Source organism: Ornithodoros turicata, chromosome 5 (assembly GCF_037126465.1).
Source record: "Ornithodoros turicata isolate Travis chromosome 5, ASM3712646v1, whole genome shotgun sequence".
Taxonomy (NCBI): domain Eukaryota; kingdom Metazoa; phylum Arthropoda; class Arachnida; order Ixodida; family Argasidae; genus Ornithodoros; species Ornithodoros turicata.
The window spans coordinates 14920795-14943373 of NC_088205.1; the positions used below are offsets into that span (position 1 = coordinate 14920795).

The window sequence follows — 22579 nt, forward strand, 5'->3', positions numbered from 1 at the left end:
GGCCAAACCTCTCAGCGTCTAAATAATCACGTTTGCCAGCACAGACACAAAATTCTGTCTCTTTCTGAAGACGTTCCATTAACCATAAAAGCGCTGTTCTAGTTGCACCCCTTTGTTCGACAGCTGGAGCTTCGGAGCTGTGGAGGCCAGGTTCATCGAGCATTCTGGTAACATTAGTCAAAGGTCAATGAACTTGTCATCATTAGAGGTCACCTGTGTATCTCAGGATTCTCCAGACTAGTGTCAAGTTGTATCAATAAATCAGTTGCTAGTTGAACACTGTCAGTGCTAGTCCTTGTCTTATCTGCATTCTACCAGGATCAGTTTCAACCAACATGCTCTAAATTGTGTTGATAGAGGTTTTGTTGGTATCTGCAGGTAATGGATGCTGCTTCCATCATTGCCTCACCCGAACCAGTGTGTGCAGCAGAAGAGCTCTTATACCTGACTCAAGACATCAACGAAGCCGATGACCGAACAAAAAAATTTTACGGAATCCTTCCACGTGACAGAGCCCAAGAGATCAAAACAGTTCGCATAGTGAAGAGAGAGTCTGAAAGACGACAGAGAGGGAGGGATCATAGGCGCAAGGGACCTTTTGAAGAAGGACTGGTGCATGGAAGACAGGAGGCCTTGTTCTACCAGGACCAGGCTGAACAAGGTATGGTAAAAATATTTGTTATCACACATTCCTGAAAGCTGTGAATATGTAGTACAGTCAAACTCCTTTATAGCGAACACCTTTTTAACGAAAATACCACTACAGCGAAAGTTTTTTGCGATCCCGCTGGAGCCTATAGGTCCAATAATGGACATCCTTTTTAACGAAAATACCTTTACTGCGAACTTTTTTTTGCTGTCCCCTGAGCTTCGTTGTAAAGGAGTTTGACTGTATAGATTCAAGTTTGGCATTTTTGTGATCTACAGGGTGTCCCAGAAAATGTGTCATTGAATTATAATAAAAAAACTACGCCACCTAGAATCATGCGGTCAACAGCATTTGTTCTCATTAGGTTTTTGCCACCTCCTAATGTGAATGTCATGTACTCCAAGTTTAATTATGTAAATATTTGCGAACTGAACTCGGAAATTTGCCAAGTAAAGGTCACTTTTTTACCCCACCAATATGAAGAGCGTGCCGAATTCACTGAAATTCATGACAATTCACAGTGATATTCACGAGCCATCCCATCGGGAAAAATAGCCGAATATCATGCTTTTCGGAGCATTACTAGGCAAATTTCCGACATAAGCTCGCAAAAACTTACATAATTAAACTTACATTACACGACATTCACATGAGGAGGTGGCATAAACCCAGTAAGAACAAATGCCATTGACCCCATGACTCTAGGTGGTGTAGTTTTTTTATTATAATTCAATGACACGTTTTCTGGGACACCCTGTATACTTTCCATATGGTAATGAAATAAATGAACCAGTTATCTTATGGTGATGCATTGCTGAAATCCTTTTGCAGATCCATCATCTGACGACAGCACCAAGCAGGAAGCCGTGTTCAAGGATAAGGTAAACAAACAAATCTTAAATAACCAAATGGGATTTGCTGAATACCATATTTGCACCATTGCAAGACGAGTTTTTTTTTTTTTTTTTCAAAAAAATGGCATCGCGAAATTAGGGGCCGTCTTGCAATCGAAACCATACGACCATACCTCCCACCAAATGAGAGAGAGAGAGCACAAACAGCAGACAAAAGGGGGAGAGCGAAAGCCGAGGCCACGTGACCAACGTGACTTCTCAGCTTGTCAGCTGTGTCGTGTCTTTCCGTGCTAGTTGCGTTTCGCGTTTGCACGTGCGTTTCGTGATGGCCCCAAAACATGTTTTCTACTCTGCCACGTTAGAGCGGAAAGTGATTGAAGCAGATGAAACCACGAACAACAACGTTCAAGTTGGGCAGTGTTTTGGAGTTTCCGAGGAAAACGTACGAAGATGGAATTGAACAACGGAAAGAAATCTTCGACTGTTCCAGCATGAGGAAAACCTTCGGTGAGCCGAAGAGTGGACGGCAAGCTAACATTGAGAAGGAGCTAACCCCTACCGGATGTCTGAAGTGTGCCTCTCTGAGCGAAGTAGTCGCATGAATTTTGGACGCGTGAAGGGCAATCTCCGAGAAAATCATAGTACGCGCTTTCAAGGAATGCAGCATATCGAACGTGATGAACGGGACTGAAGATGACTGGCTGTGGGACGACTCGGATAAAAGTGACCAGCGGTGATTTCAACGTAGGTGAAAGTTGAGTGTTCTTAATAAAGTATGTTAAATTGAGATTTTTTCATTATTTGTCTTCTTTTTTCTATTTTTGTGATCATTTTTAAGGGGGTCGTCTTGAGCAAATACAGTAAATCAGAAGCAAGACTGGCATAAACAGCCAGATGCTCTGTCTGTTGGTGACGGAATGTCACTGATTTAGACCTTCATCTTAAGGAAATGTGTCACAGAAGCTGTCTTGTACAGCTGTTTGTAGCTGTGAAAAAAAAAAAAGAAAACAGTGTTCCTGAGCATCATTGCTAAGGGCTGCCAGCACCAATAGGACAGGATACAAATACTCATTTGACTAGACTGACAAAGCTAAAAGCAAGATTGGCTACCTCATGATATGCCACCGTTGTTTGGCGTGAGCAAATGTGCACCAAGTTGTTTACTTCCAAAGCAGGCTGTGACGGAGAGCCACAAGAAGAGCGAACAGAGCGTGACACCATCATCTTCAGCGGATAGCCTGTCTAGCGGAGGAAGGTCACCTCGACGGAACAGGCGAAACAAGCGTAGGCACTACACCATTTCAGGAAGTCTCCAGTTCCTGGACCAGCACTCCCCACCAAAACTGGTACGCCCTCAAGTCATTATGCACTGGTTTCCTAGATTGGAGATAAACCCTGCTCATAAGCGCTTTTTCATGGTTCATTCTGCAGCCGGCAAGTTTGAGATCAAGGGATGACATGGACATGGAGAGATGTCTACGCACCGTCAACACCCCCGATATTGTTCGCTCAACAATCAAGAAGTCTGATGTATATGATGAACAGACCATAGACAGACAGGTAGATAAGACATTCACCGCTCTTCAAACTATGCTTTTTTGTTTCCTTAATTTCCATTGCTTGCTAGAAGGTATTGGTCAAAGCAATTGTTATAGCTTGCCACATTTTACAGACAGTCATTTGTATCAGCGTGATCCTGCAACTCAAGTTTTGCAACAAATTGGGGAGTACGTGTGTGAAAGATGGGATTCATTAATTGTGAAAATGAGGCTGCAGGCTGCTCTGCCAGTAAAGTTACAAGGTACCATGACTAGCATCCTTGGGAGAGGTCACACAACCACTGAAAACCAACCGGGCTTTCCTTTTTATTAAACTGAAAGCGCCCTGGAAGACTGATTGAGAATAGTAACTATATTTTGCTTCAGTGCTATGCAAAAATTTCAAAGACTGAAAACAGACTGCGAATAGCATTCGACTAGCACTCGAATAGCATCAGGTATTAGTTTCATATTCGAGATTCCGAATATTTGCACAGTTAACCATCTGTTCAGTGCAGAAGTTTCTAAGAGTTCCTTGTGTAGGTTTGTCCATGCTCAGGCTTGCTTCATCATGGATTTATGCATTTACACTATTTTTCCAAACACTATCACTTTTAACAGATTGGACTGCCACAGAAGATACTCATTCCTGAACGTTACATTGAAGTGGAGTCAGAAAACATAACTGCTGTCGAACGGCTAAGGAGAAGCCTCAAGGCTGCCAACATTAGGAAAATGCTTACCGAATCTGTTGCGTGAGTATGACGCACAATAGCATGAAGTCAAGGTGCTCTCTCCATAGTGGTAGTTGCACATGTTGGGATCTCCGCAGGTACCAAGATATTGGAGCTCGAGATTCGGTCGAGGGAGTCCGCTCAAAGGTCGGGGAAGAAAAGCGTAGACGGGCGCACCTACTTGCTCTGAATCACAGTATTGCCAAGGAAGTCATGGAAAGAAGCAAAATGGTTGCAGGTGAGTGGCACTTCCATGTCCTGTTCTGTGGTACAGAATGTGGAAAGAAGAGACATACTACACAGAAAACAGAGAAGTATGTACTACTACAAAATCAGGTGGCGTGAATTACTTACAAAATATTGCTCGTCACTAAATGGCTGCGTCATCAATGCATAGAAATACGTATGCATAGCTTAGAGAAAAATGTGACATGTAACTATGACGTTGGCCCATGCAATCAATTGCGCTAATAGCGGTAGTAAAAGTAGTAGCCATTACCGTAGTTACCGTTGTACGAGGGGTGCATAGCTAACCATTGTATAATTGTGCAACTATTCTCTCCGTCCTGCATAAGCATCCCCTGCCTGCAGTGTTCAGAACCATAGCAACTGTAGAGAGGAGTTAGAAGAACTGTGACTGAGAGATTGTAACAGCTTGCCACGTTTTATATGACAAAGACGGTTATTTAGCTTAAAGTAAAGCAAAGGATTGATGCTGCCACCACAACAGCAATGCTAGATCTTTGTTGCTAAATTGAGCAGAGTTCAGTAAAATAACAGCAATCCCAAGCAGAAATTCAAGCTGAATCCTATGTAGATCCACTTCAAAAACAAAATGGTTCCAATTTAATTATCAAGTCGGTCCACTTGGGATTCCAGCTCAAATGTCTGCGTGGGATGCTTAGGGCTGCTAGTACCGAATCCAATCCAAGTCATGATCTCGCAACGGGTTGCATGTTTGAGCTGTCTGCTATAATTGGTTATGCTTCTTAGTAAGAACTGCATTGGAGCAGGCACATCAACATTTGTTGGGTGTTTAGAGCTACTCTATAAATTAAGCATAACACTCACAAATACTGGGTGCTTTCTCATACCTTATTCTCCGCCTCTGCATACACACTATACCGTAATTGCCTTTTTTGTTACTGTTACCACATACTGTAAACTTATTTTTATTCGCGATGTGTTAATTTTTGCGAATCGCGCATTCAGTGATTTGTAAAATTATTCGCGAGTATTTAATTTTTGTGATTCCAGGGCTGTTTCCTTTCGCGGTATAAACATCAAGCTGCGTTCGCGAGCACAATTTTTCGTGATTTTTTAACGGTCACGAAATTTGCGAAAATTAATACATCGTGAATAAAAATATGTTTACAGTATATGGCATTGTTAAGCATGGTTGTAATTCGCCTTTTGTTTGCACATTTTTTTCTTGTTGCGTAGCACACATCACCCCCGTGGAGAATGCACAATGACAGCGGCTGCATGTGATGCACGAAGTGGCTGAACCGTTGAAGACACTTCCGCATTACTTGAATTTACTTTGTTTCACATACCTGTGCATGTTGGACTTGTCTCAGTTTCCGTCGTTTATGTGTGTCAGCACGAAATTTGTCATCACATGTCTTGTACTGGCCTTTACATCAAAGCCTCGACCATTTTGTATGAACACGGCATCTCCCGACCCGATTGTCCCATAATATCCAAGTTAAATGCACTCAGGTTGACAGAAAAGCTGCTTATTTTGATGGCGTTTTTGCTCAAGCCCTAAAATATGTGTATTTTTACTGAGCAGAGTTTAATGGTCTTAAGATTTTAAGCCTCAGAGGTGCTGTCGATAGCTCAGGTTTGTTACGTGCAGCTTAAAGTATTATACTCCATAGTACTAAGTTTATGCATGAGCCAGTTTTTGTGTGTTTTGTCAAGTGCATGCCTACAGACTTCGAGTTATTGTTCACAAATGCTTAACTGTACCGCTACCCATTTTTAGAGCTCGGTACATACAGCGGAGACTGAAGCATACGTGCCTACATATATCGTAATAAATATCTCCAATAGACACAACCAGCACACAGCAACAGTAAAAACGACGCTGAACCTAGGGACCAACATGGATCATTATCATTTGAAAATGTATTACATAAGGTTACAGTTTATCTGTACCTGTCATCCCACATGCCTATATCATCCTGTACGCACCTCATAGTTTCTTTCAAAACAGGGCAGCTCCACATTTTTCTTTTGTGTACTTTTTCTTTTGTGCTTGGAAGTCTGTGCATGTTAAAAATGTGTTCTTGTGTGGCAGCAATCTTGAGAGAGAGAAGGTATTTTTGAGGGATAGTTCTATTATGTGTTATACCTGTATGTGATGCGAGGAAGCACATCACAGCCGTCACAAGGCAGTCTATATTTTTTAGAGCGCTGCCATAGCTCCCACCATTTACAGTGTTGCCATGTTTTTTACACACATTTTTGTGTTTTTTATTATGTGTCCAGACTTTATCAGGACATGTGGTCAACTCATGGTGCTTTTTGTACAATATTTTTTTATGCTTTTCACAGCATGCAGAGCATGTTTAACGTACACTACTTACACAAGGTTGGTCTTTTGTACCATGTAGCTTTTGCAGTGATAACATTAACAGTTCTTCATACTTATGTTACGTTATTCAGAGATGCTGCTCATCACGTGTTTTTACCTCAACATAAATATTGTGCATTGTCTAGGGACAGCATTTTTTTACTCTGTCAGTTAAGGGAGAGTTGATAGAGCTTGATTCCTAGCTATCAAGCACTTCTACAAAACCACACAGGGTCACAAACAGAGCTGTGTAAGTAAGTAAGAAAATGTAATTACATGTTACTCAGTTACTCGTCAAGTGTAACTGAGTTACTCTCGAATTACTCCACGTTATGTGCGCAATAATGAGCTTAAATAGCGCACCTAAAATGTGGTGATAACTTACTAGGTCGATAGCAATGCTTCTGTGATATAGAAAAAAAGAAAGGCTCCACATTGCTGACTTTCAAAAACACATCACAAGTTAAATACTGTTTAGGTATACTAGTAATTCCAGTAAGTGCAAGGGGTGATCTTGAATCTAGTAAAAGAACACTTATTGATTTGAAAATATGTGATATTGCAGACATATCTACAACAGGCTTGTTAAAGCCATTGCACAGTCTGTCCCCAACAGCACATTTTGTGTCGTGCGTATACCGTCCCGTTCTCTGCTCGATGCGAGCGTGTAAAGCAGTGTGTGACATGCAATGTTGCAATGTCTGCTGATATGTTATTAATGATAATGTAATTAGCAGTCGACCTCTCAGTTCAGAGAGCACTGGATGAAGTTGTCAAGAGAGACGGAAACACCAATATCAGAACTGCGCACACTTAATGCCAAACCATTTCTAAGCATCCCATTTTTCAACTGAACATCCAAGAGATGCATTGCAGTTCTGCAGTAGATCTTGCTGTTGTCCTCCTTTCAAGCCATTCATATCTGACATAACTAATGCAGCACTCAGTCTACAAAAGAAAGCTTTGTAGTGTGGAAGAAGCAAATGTGTCAGTTTCTTGTACAAATTACAAGCTTAGTTACTTGTAATTACTTGCTTCACAGCTCTGGTCACAAATGCGACCCCGAGGGAATGCAAAATCCTCAATAAGGGACTCAACTGCCACAAAACAGATTTGTCATTTGTGACTTAACACTTGCACCCATTGAGTATTTCGTGACATGTGGTTGTGGGTTGCTGACATATTATAGCAGTATTCTTGCTACTTCATTTTACCTTTCATTGCATTTTGTTTATTTTATTTTTTTGTGACAGTACTATGTTGAGAACTCGGTGAATGAAATAAAGATCCGTCCATGTTTCGGTAACATGAGGTGTGAATTCTCCACAGTGTTACATAAAATGCTTTTGCATGGATTTGGGGGGAGATACCCATACAGCAGCTCACACAGCTCCCATTACCACAGTGATGGCAACGCTAGAACGACTGGACCCGCAAGTTCTCAGTGAAGAAGCTCGACGCAGGGAACTGGAGGAACAGGACTCGAGCCCTGAACAACCACTTCCTCTTTACCAGCAAAGATACAACTATCTCACATAGGTTCCGTTATCTATTCATTCACTCAGGTCACATGTGCAGCTAGAAAAGGCAGTCTGTATAGTTGATTTACTTTTGTTCACTACTATGCATGTAAGCATTACATAGCCTAACATGCACTGTAGAGACCACTGTTCTCCTACTCTGCTTGGGTGGCAACCTGTCAAATTTTTCTTGGAAGAGGTCCTGTGTAACATTTTGCTGTCCTGTGTCAACACGACAGTCCTGGTTCATTACATCATGCATATGCATTGTATGGCATGCCAGTGTATTGCAAAATTATTTTCCTACATGTTGTTAGTGATACACTGACCCTTGAACACACATCATCAGACTTTGCAGAGAGCCACTTCTATTGGAGCCACATTGGCAGCTACTTGCGCAGATGGCAGTCATGCTGACCTAGTGCTGCTAGTGCATAACAAGCCATCTTGTTTGCTTCCCCCCCCCCTTTATTCTTGCCGCCTGATAGGCAGGCTCTCGAGGGGGTATTGACAAGGCTGGGACACCGGCCCTGACTCGCTGCTTTCACTGCGCCTCTCCTCAGCTGTGATCTCCCCGACACCTGCTGTTTCACATTCTCAACTGGCTGAAAACAAACCTACCATCTTGCCTTGGTTGGTGCAGCCGTTTCAGAGATCGTGCGACAACCACAGAGTTGTCCACGGGGGACGACGGGACAGTTTCTAAGTGGTACGGGCGAGACACCTCACCTGAGACAGCATTGCATCAAGGCTGAAGTGTAGTGATTATCAGGTACCTCATCCCCCGCAGCTATTGCTTAAAATATGCTGAAAGCAGTCTTGCATGGTTATTTTACTGGTACAATGTATCATGCAATATTTTGGGTACACCGCATCGTGACATAGTGCTCTGCAGTAGCCCAGATTTCACTATGATATGGCTGCATGGAATTGTGCATTGTAGTTGCACCTGTGATACAGAATGTCAAAGTGCAATCATATTGTATTTTGAGATGCATATTGAAAATCTTCCTTGATGTTCGGAAGTAGGTCATGAAGGTGCAGTTCTTTCGAAGACATACAAGTAGCATCCACACACACACACACACACACTAGTGTCATGTATCTGCGAAGTGTTAACAGAAAAGTAGTTAATTTATGGGGCTCTTGTTGGATATGTGCCTGTGAATTGAATGCAATGCTCATCTGCTGCTGAGTGATGCTGCTGTGATGGCATTGTGGTGCTCACTTATGACGTGATATGCAGTTATTATTTTCACTTGTTCGTTGATTACGCTGATGATCTTATGCTACGTACTGCCAAACCAAGAGAGGAACCGCAGATTACCCTCTGCACACACCAAGTTTTAGAAACAACTTTAGGCCCAAGTGATTTACTCAGGTTACACATCATTATCATCTTTCAATCAGCATGCATGTTCGAAAGCAATGTTCCTCATACTAGTCCTAGTACATATTAGCATTGTGGTAGGACATAAAGACACTGACTAAGACACTTTGTGGTCCTACTGGAGATCTAACATCCCATTATAAATTGTTCGGTCATTGTTACTTGACGTTCCACTATTACACTGCTGCGTGCAGACAATGATTGCTAAAGCTGCATTTCGTTTTGAAATGACCCAGGATACTTGGTCAGTTTTATGAGCAGGTGGAATGTACGCATACTTGTTGCGAGTGTGTGGTGTGTCGTACATACCTGAGGAGCTGTTGAACTTTCATCCGAAATATTAAAAGACAGTTATGCAACATCTATTGTGTTTGAAAAACAGGCACGTCTTGAGTCTTGGGGGCATGTCTACACACATCCAACATTATATGTTCTACAGCATCATAGACATAAATGCATCATAAGTAGTGCATTGAAGTTGTGCCTTCAGTAGAATGCATAATATATTTATAGAAGAAGGCAGCACAGCCATCAAGATTCTGGTTCAACTGAAACCATGTTATATAATATTGCTTGATGATGCTCGTACTTTTCTCTTACAGATAGTGCATACAAAAAAGATAAAGTAGCCGCGGTTATATGCAATAGGCATTTATGGTACGGGCTCGGATGGTGTCGGGACCACAGGATCGATCCTGGAACACAAGTCAACCGTTCGTTAAATCGCAATGACGTTTTACGCGGTATCTTCACGTTAGCCTTAAGACGTTAGCACCCTTTTTTTAAGGCTCACCCAAACAGACGTTAAATGGGTGAATCAATGCATTCACATTCAGAATACCTTACCCGTGTTGTTCTTCAGCGTTGCGTACAAGATCTGGCAGTCTGACGTCTTTTGTTTCTGGGAGCAGTAAGGTCAGAGCAGAGCTGGTACAGCACACCACGGCCAAGATACCTGTAGGGAGCCAGCTGTTTGGTTCCTCCTGTAGAAAAATCCAAAGCTGCAGTCACACACTGGGCACTTCAGAGAACTTAATTTGCAGTATTGGTTACACTTTCATGGGAAGAAAATGCTCGTTCGAGGTTATGTTGCTGTCCTTCATCCCCCTTCAAAGGACAAAAGTGTACTTATACAACGATGCCTTTTGGCTGTTCATGAGCGCACAAAATTTAAAGATTGAGATGCAGTGTAGTGGATTATAAGTGCAAAACTGTAATCGCGGTTTTGTACCTGGCATCTATATGAGCACTTGTGACTAGTGAATGCAGAGCGATTACAGCCCAGTAAACCAGAAATATCCTAGGTACGTCCCATAAAGTTCGCACACGTCGCACATATCCGCCACGTCTATGCGACGTTACCTGTACGTCCACAATGTGACTTCGAGAAGTGTCTTACTTTGTATATCCCTGGGACATCTGGTAGATGTAAAAAGAAGGGAGCAATCGCGCGTTATTTTTCGGAGACATCTAGGACACGTGACCGTTAGTGGCATGACGTAAGCCAACGGAGAAAATTTTGGGGTTTACTACATTATTTACCAAGTAATCACATTATAGACGGTAGCTTGAGTTAAAAACACGATACTTGCTAGGATGGGGCGTAAGGAACGTTCGCAGGTATACACTGACGTGGTTTGCAGACTCACAAATTAACTGTAAAGACGTTGTCACCGTTGCAAATGTGACACGCCACGCTACACTTGACGAACACGTACTCCAACAATACGTATTTCTGTATATGCTGGCTCTGGTAGATGGGGTAACTTCGCCAATAATCCTGGCGGTTACCGTGGCACAGGGAGCTTCTCAATGAAGACTACTGAGGGAAGCTCGCATGTTTTCTGTGGTGGGTAGTCCCCTTGGACTACCTAAATCCCAGAGCAAGTGAGTTAGCACGCCCCCACCCTCTCCTGTGCCACCATCATTTTTCCCTCCCCTGGGTGCACCAAGCCGCCACTTCAGAGCAGGCTGACCGCACCTTCCCCCTACATCACCCCCCCCCCCCCCCCTCTGGTATCTCTTGAAATCCGTGAACGCGGTGGAGGGGCCAAAAAGGGAGCCCATTTATTAACCTGCGGTCTGCATTGGTCTTGGATTAGGGCCGAAAGGTCGCTGTGCACCCTCCCCAAGCGGGGTGTGCTGCCAAAAGTAGATGCCTTTTTTGTTTAATTAGTGTGTGAAGCCTTTATTTGCTACAGCAAACTATCAATTTCAAATTGATTGAACACAAAAATAGCATAAATTTTAAAATATCCCCGGAACACCCAAATATCTAAAATTGAAGTCTATGCGACGGTTCTGGGATGTGAAAGCAGTAGGAATTTGGCAGTCGCATGGATGTACTTTCTACGTAAACGGGCTCTCTGTGAAGCTCACATGGATATCCTAACATCCAATTTGCGATATCGCCAGGATGTACCTGGGATGTATATGGTTTACTGGGAGTGAGACCTAGAACTGAGTAACGCTGGGGTTTGAGGGGGCGGGCCTCTGGCCAACCCGTCACTGACGGACTAGGGATACTGTCAATGCAGCATCGGCATGACTTGCAACCCACACCGGAAACTAAAGAACAGATAACAAAGCTCGCGCATTAAGCCGAGAGACTGATTACTGTCATATGCTTACCATCGGAAACGCAAAGCACCCCTCTCGACACACTATCTGCGGGAAGCAAAGTACATCAACACACCTTCCGTTTTTGTGAAGGCCGCCACATCGTTGCATGGTAATCAAAACAAGCCAAGCCAAAGCTCGGCCACGTGCATTCTCGGTTCGGCAATCGCCGTTCGCGCGCCTTGGGCATCCGCCGGAAGCTGCCGTTTACGCAATGGTCCAGGGAAAATGGCGGGCGCCCAAACCACGTGATCTCGAAGAGCCACTCACAGCGTCCCCGAGCTGCTGCGCGGGAAAAAAGCTCAGGCCCAGTGCGCATGCGCAGACCGACCTCCTTTCCCAACCTCCTTCCCCTTCTCTGCTCGGGTTTTTCGTCTCTCCTCTCGTCCCCCCTGCCCCCACCCGACTCGTCCGTTGGTTTGTCTTCGGCGCTTGCTGTCTTGCTGTAGAGCAACGATCATGCTGTCCCGAAGCAGACAATCAAAAAGCGATAGTGTATGACAAATCCACTTTATTTGTCCTCGAGAACTGCCTCGAAAAAGCTACAGTACATATCTTTTACGTCTTGTAACAGGCTTCACTGGAGCTTTAGGTGCTTCGACATCCAAGGGCCGTTCAAAAGCCAATGCTGAGCTATGTGCGTCGTTGTTGCCGGTGGCTGCGGGAGAACTAAAACAAAACAAAAAATATATTGGTGATCCGTAACTCTGCACGAAAATCACTGCTATGATAGGCAATCTATCTTGATTTCGTATTTGAACACCGAGGCATTTGTCACGAATGTTCTTAGATCACAGTAAATGAACGGCTGCGACGCGCATGAGGGGCAAGTAGAATAACCACACATAATTTGATTAACGGCATATCAGAAATGTACAAGTTACGACAATGCACTGCACAATGAAACGCCGCTAACATACCGAGTGACTCGTAAATGTTGTACGTAATACACTTAACGTGATAAACCTGCATTACTTCCTTCAGTCACAAAAAACTAATCAAACTTGTCTTACCGTTCACCTCCAGTACGTCGGAAAGAGTGCAGACTTCCTCTCTGACGATTTCTGCGTCCTTTGGAAGTGCAGGGATTCCATGTCGTGTTCGTCTTCCCGCTGTTGCGATGATGAGGTGGATGTGCCATTCCGTTCTCACATTAGCAGTTCGCCACAACAATCTAAATCTAAAGCATTAAAAACCGTCAAACTACCCCGTAGCGTTTGCGTGCACAACGGTTGCAGTCCAAGAGAACACGCGTGGCCGGACAGACGCGATGTCGTTCTTTCTCCTCCGTTCGACTGCTTCCGTTGAGCGGTTCGCGCGTTCGGATGCTCGCTCCTCAGTCAAATGACTCTCGCCCAATCAGCGCGAAGGAAACTGACGCCAGTTTTTTAGACCAATGAACATCCAAATATTTATACATATAATGCGCAGCCAATGAGAGGTCTTCCGAGCTGGCACGCTGGTGGCGACAATATTTTCGAGGCGGTGCGTTTCGCTTTAGAGCCGGCGGCTGCCTTGGGACTTCGAGATTGACGCATCGACGCCACCAGGGGCCCGATGCACAGCTTTTGTTGTTTCGCAGTTCGCGCAGTTCGTAGCACACGCTTGGCACACGTGATTAGCACAACTTCCCCGCCATTAGCGCATGAGCTCCGGCGAAAACGGCTTTGCACGTGCCGCCGCGTGCCGTTCAGTTCATCGGAGTCCAAAGCTTGGCTCTTCGTTTTGGGGGTGCCTGCCGTTCCAGGTCCACAATCAGATGTTTGGAGAGTTGTAAAGGTTGCATCTCGCTCGTGACACATGACATGACCCGCATCACGCTGACGTCATGCTGCGTCACCCACTAAAGGCACAGAGGTACAAAGTTCGACACGTGCACTTGTGAGAAAGTGATCCACTGAGTCATGCTGTCTGCTGCGGGCAAGGAGGAAAAGCTGGGAGTTTCGCACGTGCTTGCACAGGCGCAGTGATCTCTACAGAAATCGACCTCTGGGGTGTGCCGACCTTCCAAGGGGGATGTGAGTAAATATTTATTGGTACATAATTATGGTATATACATGGCACTTTTTCTTTACAGAATTTTTATAATAAAGTTATGAGAAGCTACCTGGATGCGGTTATCACAGGTGGGTTATGCAGCCAGGCGGAGAGAAAGAGCTTTTATCTACAGGACGACTAATTGCCTAAAATTCATTACTGATGTTTTCGGGGAAATGCGAGATAGCAGAATCGGAGCCAGCCAGGGGCGGCGGAAGGGTGGATTACTGCAGAGGGCGGAGAGTTTTCGTTTTCCCGGAGGGGGCAAGGGCGCACAGCGAAGTAACTACTCTGGCGGGGGGGAGGGGGGGGGGTATGTTTATTAAGAAAAAAAAAAGAAAGGAAAGGTAAGCCAGATGGATGTCGGCTTGATATTCCAAAACAAAAAGTGAAAGGGGAAGTCAAAAAAGGCAAAGAAAATAAGAAAACAAAAAGAAAGAAAAGGAAAAGAAACATGAAGAACAGAAAACTAAAGCTGAAGAAGGGGAAGAATCACACACTCTGGCGGGATCCTATGATGTATGCAGAACTGGTATGGAAATAAGAGGAAGGAAAAACAGAAAAAGCAAAACAAAAGAAAAAAACAGAGAACGTAAACAGTGAACATGTGCACAACTGAAGGCATTACGCCTTTGAAAACTAAGTGCAAAAAGAAGAAAATGTATTGAATCCTTGGTGTTTGACTCGAAATGCGCGCAAATAATGAATATGGTCAATGAAATGGAGCAGCGGGAGTTGAACCCGCTCCCAACGAATATGCATTCCGAAGATCCTACCGTTACACCTCACTGGCAGCTGCTGGTACCTTTTCGACTGCTTCGTTTCATTGATCTGATTGCTTTGGGCGAAATTCAGGGTATGTGTTGTGTCATCCTCTGTTTCTTCGCCTCACCTTCTACAGTGATAATGAGCATGGTGGGAGTATGGTGGGCGGATACATATTTTACAAATTGCAAGGTGCATTTTTGGGTTGGTGCCTCTTCGCTCTTTTGACCCGGGCGCGCCGAGCCCCAAAGGTTGGTGTCAGTCTCTTAGCGGAACATCCCGGGGGAGGCGGCGCCCCCCCTAGTTCATGTTCCGGGGGAGCAAGGGCCCCCGCGCCCCCCCCCCCCCCCCCCGCAGTCGGCGCCTATGGCAGACCCCCTGAATTTGTGAAGAGGGCGCAAAATTCCCATGCGAATAAAATGCCATAAACCCTTTTCCTGAATCGATCAAATTGCTAGCATAGTCAAAGGACAACATGACCTGAAAGTGTTCACGAGTTCCAGGACGTTTTACACACGTGGTTTTACACAACTCTCAAGTCTGTGTGCCATGAGCTGCATTTGCCACTTTTGATCATTCAGACTACCTGGAATTTTTGGGACCCGGGCATGAATTGGCGGTGGAGGTGGGGCATATATGGAAGTGGGCGCCGGTTGGGATCCGGGTCCCCCCGAGTTCAGGACGTTGCGCCGCCCCTGGAGCCAGCCACTATTAAACTGTTACGCTGCGCAAATGTACTTGCTACGCAAATGAGCAGAAACTGAAACCACGTACCGAGTCTCGAGCGCAAAAAGAGGGAAAGGGTGTTCGAGTCGAAGCGCCATGTGTTTTAGTAGCTATCGAGCTTATTGGAATAAACGCTGATCTGTTAGCTAGTTGTTGGGACCGCTTTCCGGCCCAGATAAGCCGAATCGATTTGTTTCTGTGCTCGCGCAGTGCCTAATACTGGTTTCGCCTCATTTGCAAGTTTGGCTATTTATATCTCGTTCTGGTTTCAGGATTTTTAAGAAAAGGGTGTATTCAAATAATGACCGCCACCAATTCTGTTGTCTCGCATTTTTGCGAAAACATCTGATTAAAACGTTAATCAATGAATTTTAGGTAATTAGTCATCCGGTAGTTACATATGCTCTTTCCCACAGGATGTCAGTCTAGCCGCGTAGCCAGCCCGCATATACGGCATCATCGCTGGTCTCAGTTTTTAAATATGTAGAGGGTTTTAAAAAACACCCTGTATATTTGTATCTGAGCTGTATTGGGCAACCTCAGAAATTGCAGGGGGGTTGCAGGAAAACGGCGGGGTACAACCCCCTGGGGGTTTGTAAGTGCTAAATCCCGGCTGAACACGCGCATGTCAGGAACGCGCTCTTCCCCGCCATATGCGTGTACCACATGAGACGTGATATACGAGAGCGCAAACCAAAGTAGGCTTTTGAAACCAAAACTAGGAGGAGGCGCTGTCATGGGCGTACCGAGAGCCCCCCCTGGAGCTCAGAGGTCATAGGCCGTAATGATTATTCTCAGATGTCATAAGAACCTCTAAACACCTACGTCCGCCACCAGAAAAAAAGGTTGTAGGGGAAGGGGGCTGCACGCTTGCCCATCCCTGGAAGCACTTTGCCACCCCCCTTGGAAAAAATCCTGGGAACGCCCATGTAGCGCAGCCGCTGACCGCAGTCCATCCGTGTATTACCCGGGGCGGCTCTGATTTGAAGAAGGCCGACCAACGCCATCTAGACAAGGCCTGATCTGATCGCCAAACGACGTGACGGACTCCCGCCAATCACATGCTATGTGCTTTCATCGGCCGTATAGCCACGAGCATCGTGCGCGGCCACTGGAAGCCACTGTGCGTGAAATTGGTGGCAGCATCTCATCACTACCCCCTCACTACGCGAACGCATCGCCATGTTGCCCGCGTCAGCCAATCGCTGTGCGTGAAATTGGTGGCAGCGATTGGCTGACGCGGGCAACATGGCGATGCGTTCGCGTATATAGTGAGGGGGTAGATGAGGCATCGAGTGGGCCTTTAGCGTAGAAGGCCCTGGAGAGACCCGCAACAGGTACGTATTCTTCGCGTTGAGAGCACTATATAAGAACGTGGCCCCGCTAGGACTTGGTAATACCCCGCAAAATGCTTTGTGTTTTAAATTCTTCGCGGGTGAAAAAAATGCTTCTACTATACAATGCTCATATTAGGAAAAATCATGCACGTACTGCATCGGATGCCAGGACGCCAATAGCGCTGCATATCCTGGAGAAAGCGTAGCCGTAGGCTAGACCCGTATTTCTCAGCACTGTTGGCCACAGCTCAGCGGTGTACAGCCAAATGACTCCCCCTGCAGCCGCCACGAACATGTTGGCCAGTATCGTCAAGGCTGATCCACCAACTAGATTCGCTGCAATCGAACATTGCGTATGATAATATTTCGGGCATGCTAACACATTTGGCATCTCAGCACAGATGTTCTCAAAACTGAGTAAAAAGTTGTTTCCTATATTCGCGAGTTTTTTTAGTCTTTTTATAGAGGGCGCTTTTTTATCCGCTTTTTTAAATAAAAAAGCTATGACAACAGCATAGATGTAGGTTTCGAGTTATACGGCCAGGCGGACATCCTCTTGAAGAAGGTATGACTTCGGGCAAAAACGAGATAGCGGAGTGGGAGACACTCCTCGTTGAAAGAAATTCCGTTTTTAAAAAATCCTGAAACGCGCACGTGCGTTGAAATATTCATCGCAGAGTTTCGCTATGCAAATGAGCCGAAACCGAAATCGCGGCGACCGGGAGCGCAGACAGCACAGCGCTCATTCCACGTCAGAGGGCCACGTGCTTTGGAGCGATGGAGATTGCCAGAATACTCCTGTCAGACGGGCACACATACGGCCTTACGAAAAGGCCGTAGCTGAAATATGGGAGGCTGCCAGACTGTATTCGTGAAGGCGTTTTGCCGGTGATGTCTACAGCGATAAACACGTTTGTGAACGTTGAATGGGGTTTGTGAATTCACAATTGTTCTCGCTGTGAGTACTCGGAAGCAACGTTTGATTAGTACTTAGCGCATGTTTAGCAGACATATATCAATATTTACAACATTATTTCTTACAAAAGTTTTAAAATTGTTTCACAACCAACCCGAACTGGTCTGAAACCGATTCGGGGCGAAGAATCGGGTTTAACATGAGCACAACAACACAAACACAACACCACATCTATACACAATAAACACAACAGCTAACGGGGTCTGCATCTTTGTTGCTCTCATAGCTGTTTTATAAAAATTATCTAAAGAATGTTTTAGAACTATTTCGCGTTAGCACCGCGATGCAGGTGTGAGCGGTGCAGACGCGAACAAATGAAGAGGAGACAGCAGGGATGCCTGGAGGAGTGGGAAACGGGTAGAGTTTGAGTACGTCCTGGGCGGGGAAGTTGTGGCGACAAAGTCACCGGAAAACCAAAGGGCAATGTGGGACAGCATAGGTGGGGGTGAGATTCTATAACTTCCATGCACCTTCCAGCCTTTAGCATGAATTACCACGAATGGAAGGTTGCTGTAACCCCCTTCCCCGACACGCACGCACACAACCAACCAAACAAAAATGTAATCACATAGATGCACTCTTATTATGATGCTACGACCACGAGTGCCACTGACCATGTACAGGAAGCACACAGTCTGTATGACTGACAGGCACCGCAGCGCATTATCTATTACATATCATTATAATAATACCCTAGGGTGTATGAGCCTCACGTGTAATTGACCCATAGAACTGACCTTCGGTGATCCCAACTGCCACAATGTGAGCACACCCTGTGCACCAGAGCGCAGCGGCCAAGGACCAACGTCTCCCGATCCTGGCCACAGCGACGATTGTCCCCAGCAGGGCGGGCACTTCTAGCAGGCCGGCCACAAGGACGAAGATGCCTTGAAACTTGTCCAGTCGACGAATACGCAAGGTGATGGTGTAATACGCGAGAGACAAGGCTCCCCTGCAAGCGTAACGTGGAATCACCGGGATGTCCAAAGATGTGCCATGACGGCTATGCATGGCGTCACGCGGACAAGTTCTTACGAGGCCCCGCAAGAGGCACGACAAAATCCTTATTGTCTTTACACACTTTACACACCACATAGCACCCTCCTATAGCCAACCATCATCCCGAGTGACATCGTTCTTTTCCCTGACTTGCTGACAACGGGAGGCGTACGCCATTTTTATGACATTATATGCACTTCATAATTGCCATAAAAATGGCGTACGCCCCCCTCCTCCTTTCCCGTTTTCATCACACTCTCTTAGAAATGAACTACACCGCATAGCACGCTCATAGCCTTACCATAATACTGAATGACTTCGTTGTTTGCACTGATTTGTTGAAATCGGGAGGAGTACGCCTTTTCTATGACGATTATGAACAGCGCAAGTGTCACAAAAAAGGTGTACGCCTCCCGTTTTAAACAAATCAGGGTAGACAACGATATCATTCCAGATGGTGGTTGGCTAGGAGCGTGCTATACGGTGAAGTTCATTTTTAAGAGTGTTATCACCGGCAGGGGCGGACCCAGACCCTCGGTTTGGGGGGGGGGGGGGCAGTTTCTTTGTCGGAGCGTGTAGTGAGGGAGGGGGAGAGGGAAATCTAATGTGTAAACTGACGTTTTTTTTGGGGGGGGGGCGATCGCCCCCCCCCCTTTGGATCCGCCACTGAACAACGGAGATAACGTTGTCATTCTGGTTTATGGTTGGCGAGCAGCGTGCTATGCGGTGAAGCTCTGTTTTTAGAGTGTAGAGTAATAATAATAACTGGGGGTTTACGTCGCGAGACAACTGAGATCATGAGCGATGAGGGTGTAGAGCTGTGCAGGTTCGCTGCTAAGTGCTTCGCTCAGTGTCAGATGTACGCCTCACGTTTTCAGCACACCAGGAGAGGGTTGTGGAGTTCTGTTTGAACAGCGCACACTCTTAAAAATGAACTTCACCATATAGCACGTTCGTATACCGCACAGCACGTACGCTTCCAGCCAATCATCATATACTGCGTGACATCGTTCCCTGCCCATCCAGATTTTCTGAAACCACATGCCTGCGCCTTTTTGTGACGCTTGTGGATTCAGTATGTTAATTGTCACAAAACGGTGTACCCCCTGCACTTTCCACGGATCGGGAGTAGCGGTATCACCCTGAATAATGGTTGGCCTTCAACGTGTTATGCTCTGTTTTAAGAATATATACACTCTTCAAAATAAACTAAACGTTGTAGCACGCTTCTAGCCAACCACCATCCCGAATGATCAAAAGGCGTACGCCTCCCGCTTTCAACAAATCACGGGCGAGAACGGTGTCATTCGGGATTATGGTTGGCTAAGAGCGTGCTAGCCTAACAGTGGCGTAGCCACGGGGGGCCTAGGGGGGGGGGCTCGAGCTCCCCCCTACCTGCCACGGACCGACCACGCAAATCGTGCAAATCCGAGGAGAAAATAATATATGGGGGGACCAGTGTGACGATCGCGAAAGTTCTTCCAGGTCATGGCGTTTATCTAAGCAGCACTCTTGAATGGTTTTCAAAGTATGAGCTTTTCAAAATACTTCAAATCGCGTGACACCGCCTCATTGGTCATGACAGCCTACATGTAATCGTATTGTGAACGCCCAAATAATTTTTTTGTTTTCATCCGCATTTTGCGGTGTGCACAAGTATGTGTGTTGTCGTACCGAGGATCAGCGGGGAGGGGGGACGAGTTTTCGTATCGAGCCCCCCCCCCCCCCCATCTTGGAGGTCTGGCTACGCCACTGGAGGTGAAGTTCGTTTTTAAGGGTGTATGGTATCCCTGAATTCTGGTAATGAACTATCAGACCCTATATCGTATGTATAGCCACGAGCTTACCAGCAGTAGTACAGTATGGCGACATTCACGGCATTTTCTAGTACAACCTCCTTGACAATGCGGAGGCTTACGCCGCGGTCCGTCCCCTGCGAAGTTTAGAGATGGGCCTGTTTTACTATACACTGTTAACACAGAACTTCACCACATAGCACGCTCCTAGCCAACCGTCATTCAGAATGATATCACTCTGTGTCCTTATTTGCTGAAAATGGGAGGAGGCGCCTATCTGAGACACATTATGCTTGTCCCAGATAGGCTCCTCCACCTGTTTTGAACAAATCATGACACAGAATGATATCATTGGGTATGGGGGTTGGCTAAGAGCGCGCTATGTGGTGAAGTTCTGTTTTAACGGTGTACGACACGTATAGTGCGCACCGACCATCGAACACTCTTAAAAATGAACTTCACCACATAGCACGCTCCAAGCCAACCATCATCTCGAGTGACATCGTTCTCTCACATGATTTGTGGAAAACGGGGGGCGTACGCCTTTTTGTGACAATTAACATTTCTGCATAAGTGTCACAAAAAGGCGTACGCCTCCCGTTTTCAATAAATCAAGGAAGGGAACGATATCACCTGGGATGATGGTTGGCTAGGAGCGTGCTATGTGGTGAAGTTCATTTCTAAGAGTGAAGGAGCAGTACGTTGTCACACAGGGCATTCAGGAGCTCTATGGGACGCTCAAGTAAATCGCTCAGTTTCACCGATTATACGCGTGCAGTGCAGGTACGTTATACAGCCGACCCCCGTTTATCCGAACTGGTTAGTGCCTGACACCCGGGGATGCGGCACCTTGTCTAACGGAGTCTTCCTCACGGTGTATATGGGAGAAGCGACTGGCATTGATGAAAGATTGATTGATAACACGTTTGTCCTTTAGCGCATTCGGTGCCGGATGAAACTATGCCAAAATCATACACATCCCCCTCAGAAATCGTACAGCTTTGGTAGCGCATTTGGAAGAGGGAGAATGAGGGTGAAATCCTCTCTCCCACGTAAGGTTCCCGTGGAACCCCTCTCGAAATATTTTTCTGGCTACGCTGCTGTCAACGGATATCTGAACGCACCCATGAAAATATTGGGCGTGTTTGGTATTCTGTTAGGCGCCCCCTAAACAATCTCCTGCGTCACCTAATAGACGACTTGAGAAAATCCCAGAAAGCTTAGCGCTGCTTTGAACTATAACATGCTGGTAACAAAGGAGGAGAAGGTCAAAAAGCTGTTTCGGTTCCTTCTCTCTCGGCCGACTGTCCACGACGAGTCAATGTCAGCAAAAACGAAACGTGTGGACCTTTTTGACATACGCGTCGTATCCTAGCGGTTCTCCAAGGAACTATGCTCGGCGCGTGTCAAAACAAATCCACGTGGGTAGCACAAAGGACCAAAACCGGTCCGAAGTGGGGTCGACAAGCTCGCGCCATTCGTGCGGTCTCCCCACTGGACCCCACTTCTGTCGTCCCCATAGTGCGCCACCTAGTGAAGACTGAGATAATCCTTTCCGGCGCCTCAAGGCCATTGTGAAAAAGGTCCTCTTCATTCATGTAATCTCCCAGGATGCAACTAGGGTTGCCACCAGGCCGGTATTATACCGGCAGGGCCGGTTAATTGCTCGCTCTGCCGGTTGCCGGTAGAAAGCTGATACCGGCAGCCTTTTGCCGGTGTTTGTGGCTCACAACCTTTCACATCAGCTTTTTCGGGGTTTTCCCTTCAACATTCCACTACAGCTTCTGGAGCACAGACCCAACTCCGCGATCACCAGTCGTTTTCTTGGTTCTTCATTACAGTTTTGTGTTCAGAGGGAACAAGAGCAGTGGTTGTGCTGTTGGTGGTTGTGTTGAGCCAGCTAGGGCTTAGGTCGTATACAACATCATGATATCCCCGCCTGCAAGTTTGAAGTGTTTGTTTGCGTCGATACGTTTTTCAAAGTGAGTGGCAATCCAGTCCGGTTGCTCCAATACAATCTAGCAATATTTATAGCAATTTCTAACATCAATAATCCAT

At 45.9% G+C, this 22579-nt stretch overlaps 2 protein-coding genes across 8 annotated transcripts in view; one reads left to right on the forward strand and one right to left on the reverse strand.

Moving 5' to 3' along the window:
- Positions 1-9629, forward strand: part of LOC135394084 (uncharacterized) — a 27262-nt gene extending 17633 nt beyond the window's left edge. Inside the window, exons 18-24 of one of the 2 annotated variants that reach the window (XM_064624569.1) lie at positions 379-661; positions 1481-1530; positions 2676-2849; positions 2935-3063; positions 3663-3796; positions 3874-4013; positions 5219-9629. In XM_064624569.1, the coding sequence (XP_064480639.1) occupies positions 379-661; positions 1481-1530; positions 2676-2849; positions 2935-3063; positions 3663-3796; positions 3874-4013; positions 5219-5250 (942 nt within the window). In that variant the 3' untranslated portion in view covers positions 5251-9629. The remainder of the gene's footprint in view (positions 1-378; positions 662-1480; positions 1531-2675; positions 2850-2934; positions 3064-3662; positions 3797-3873; positions 4014-5218) is intronic. The other variant, XM_064624570.1, reaches the window with a different exon arrangement.
- The window catches only part of LOC135394085 (solute carrier family 22 member 13-like), a 24593-nt gene continuing 5886 nt past the window's right edge, over positions 3873-22579 (reverse strand). The window contains exons 7-11 of one of the 6 annotated variants that reach the window (XM_064624571.1): positions 20573-20658; positions 18464-18678; positions 16905-17086; positions 10113-10249; positions 9752-9961 (exon numbers count right to left, since the gene is read on the reverse strand). In XM_064624571.1, coding sequence (XP_064480641.1) covers positions 9919-9961; positions 10113-10249; positions 16905-17086; positions 18464-18678; positions 20573-20658 — 663 coding nt within the window. In that variant the 3' untranslated portion in view covers positions 9752-9918. Of the gene's footprint in view, positions 3962-9751; positions 9962-10112; positions 10250-16904; positions 17087-18463; positions 18679-20572; positions 20659-22579 lie in introns of those variants that run through there. The other 5 variants (XM_064624573.1, XM_064624572.1, XR_010422765.1 and 2 more) reach the window with 5 other exon arrangements.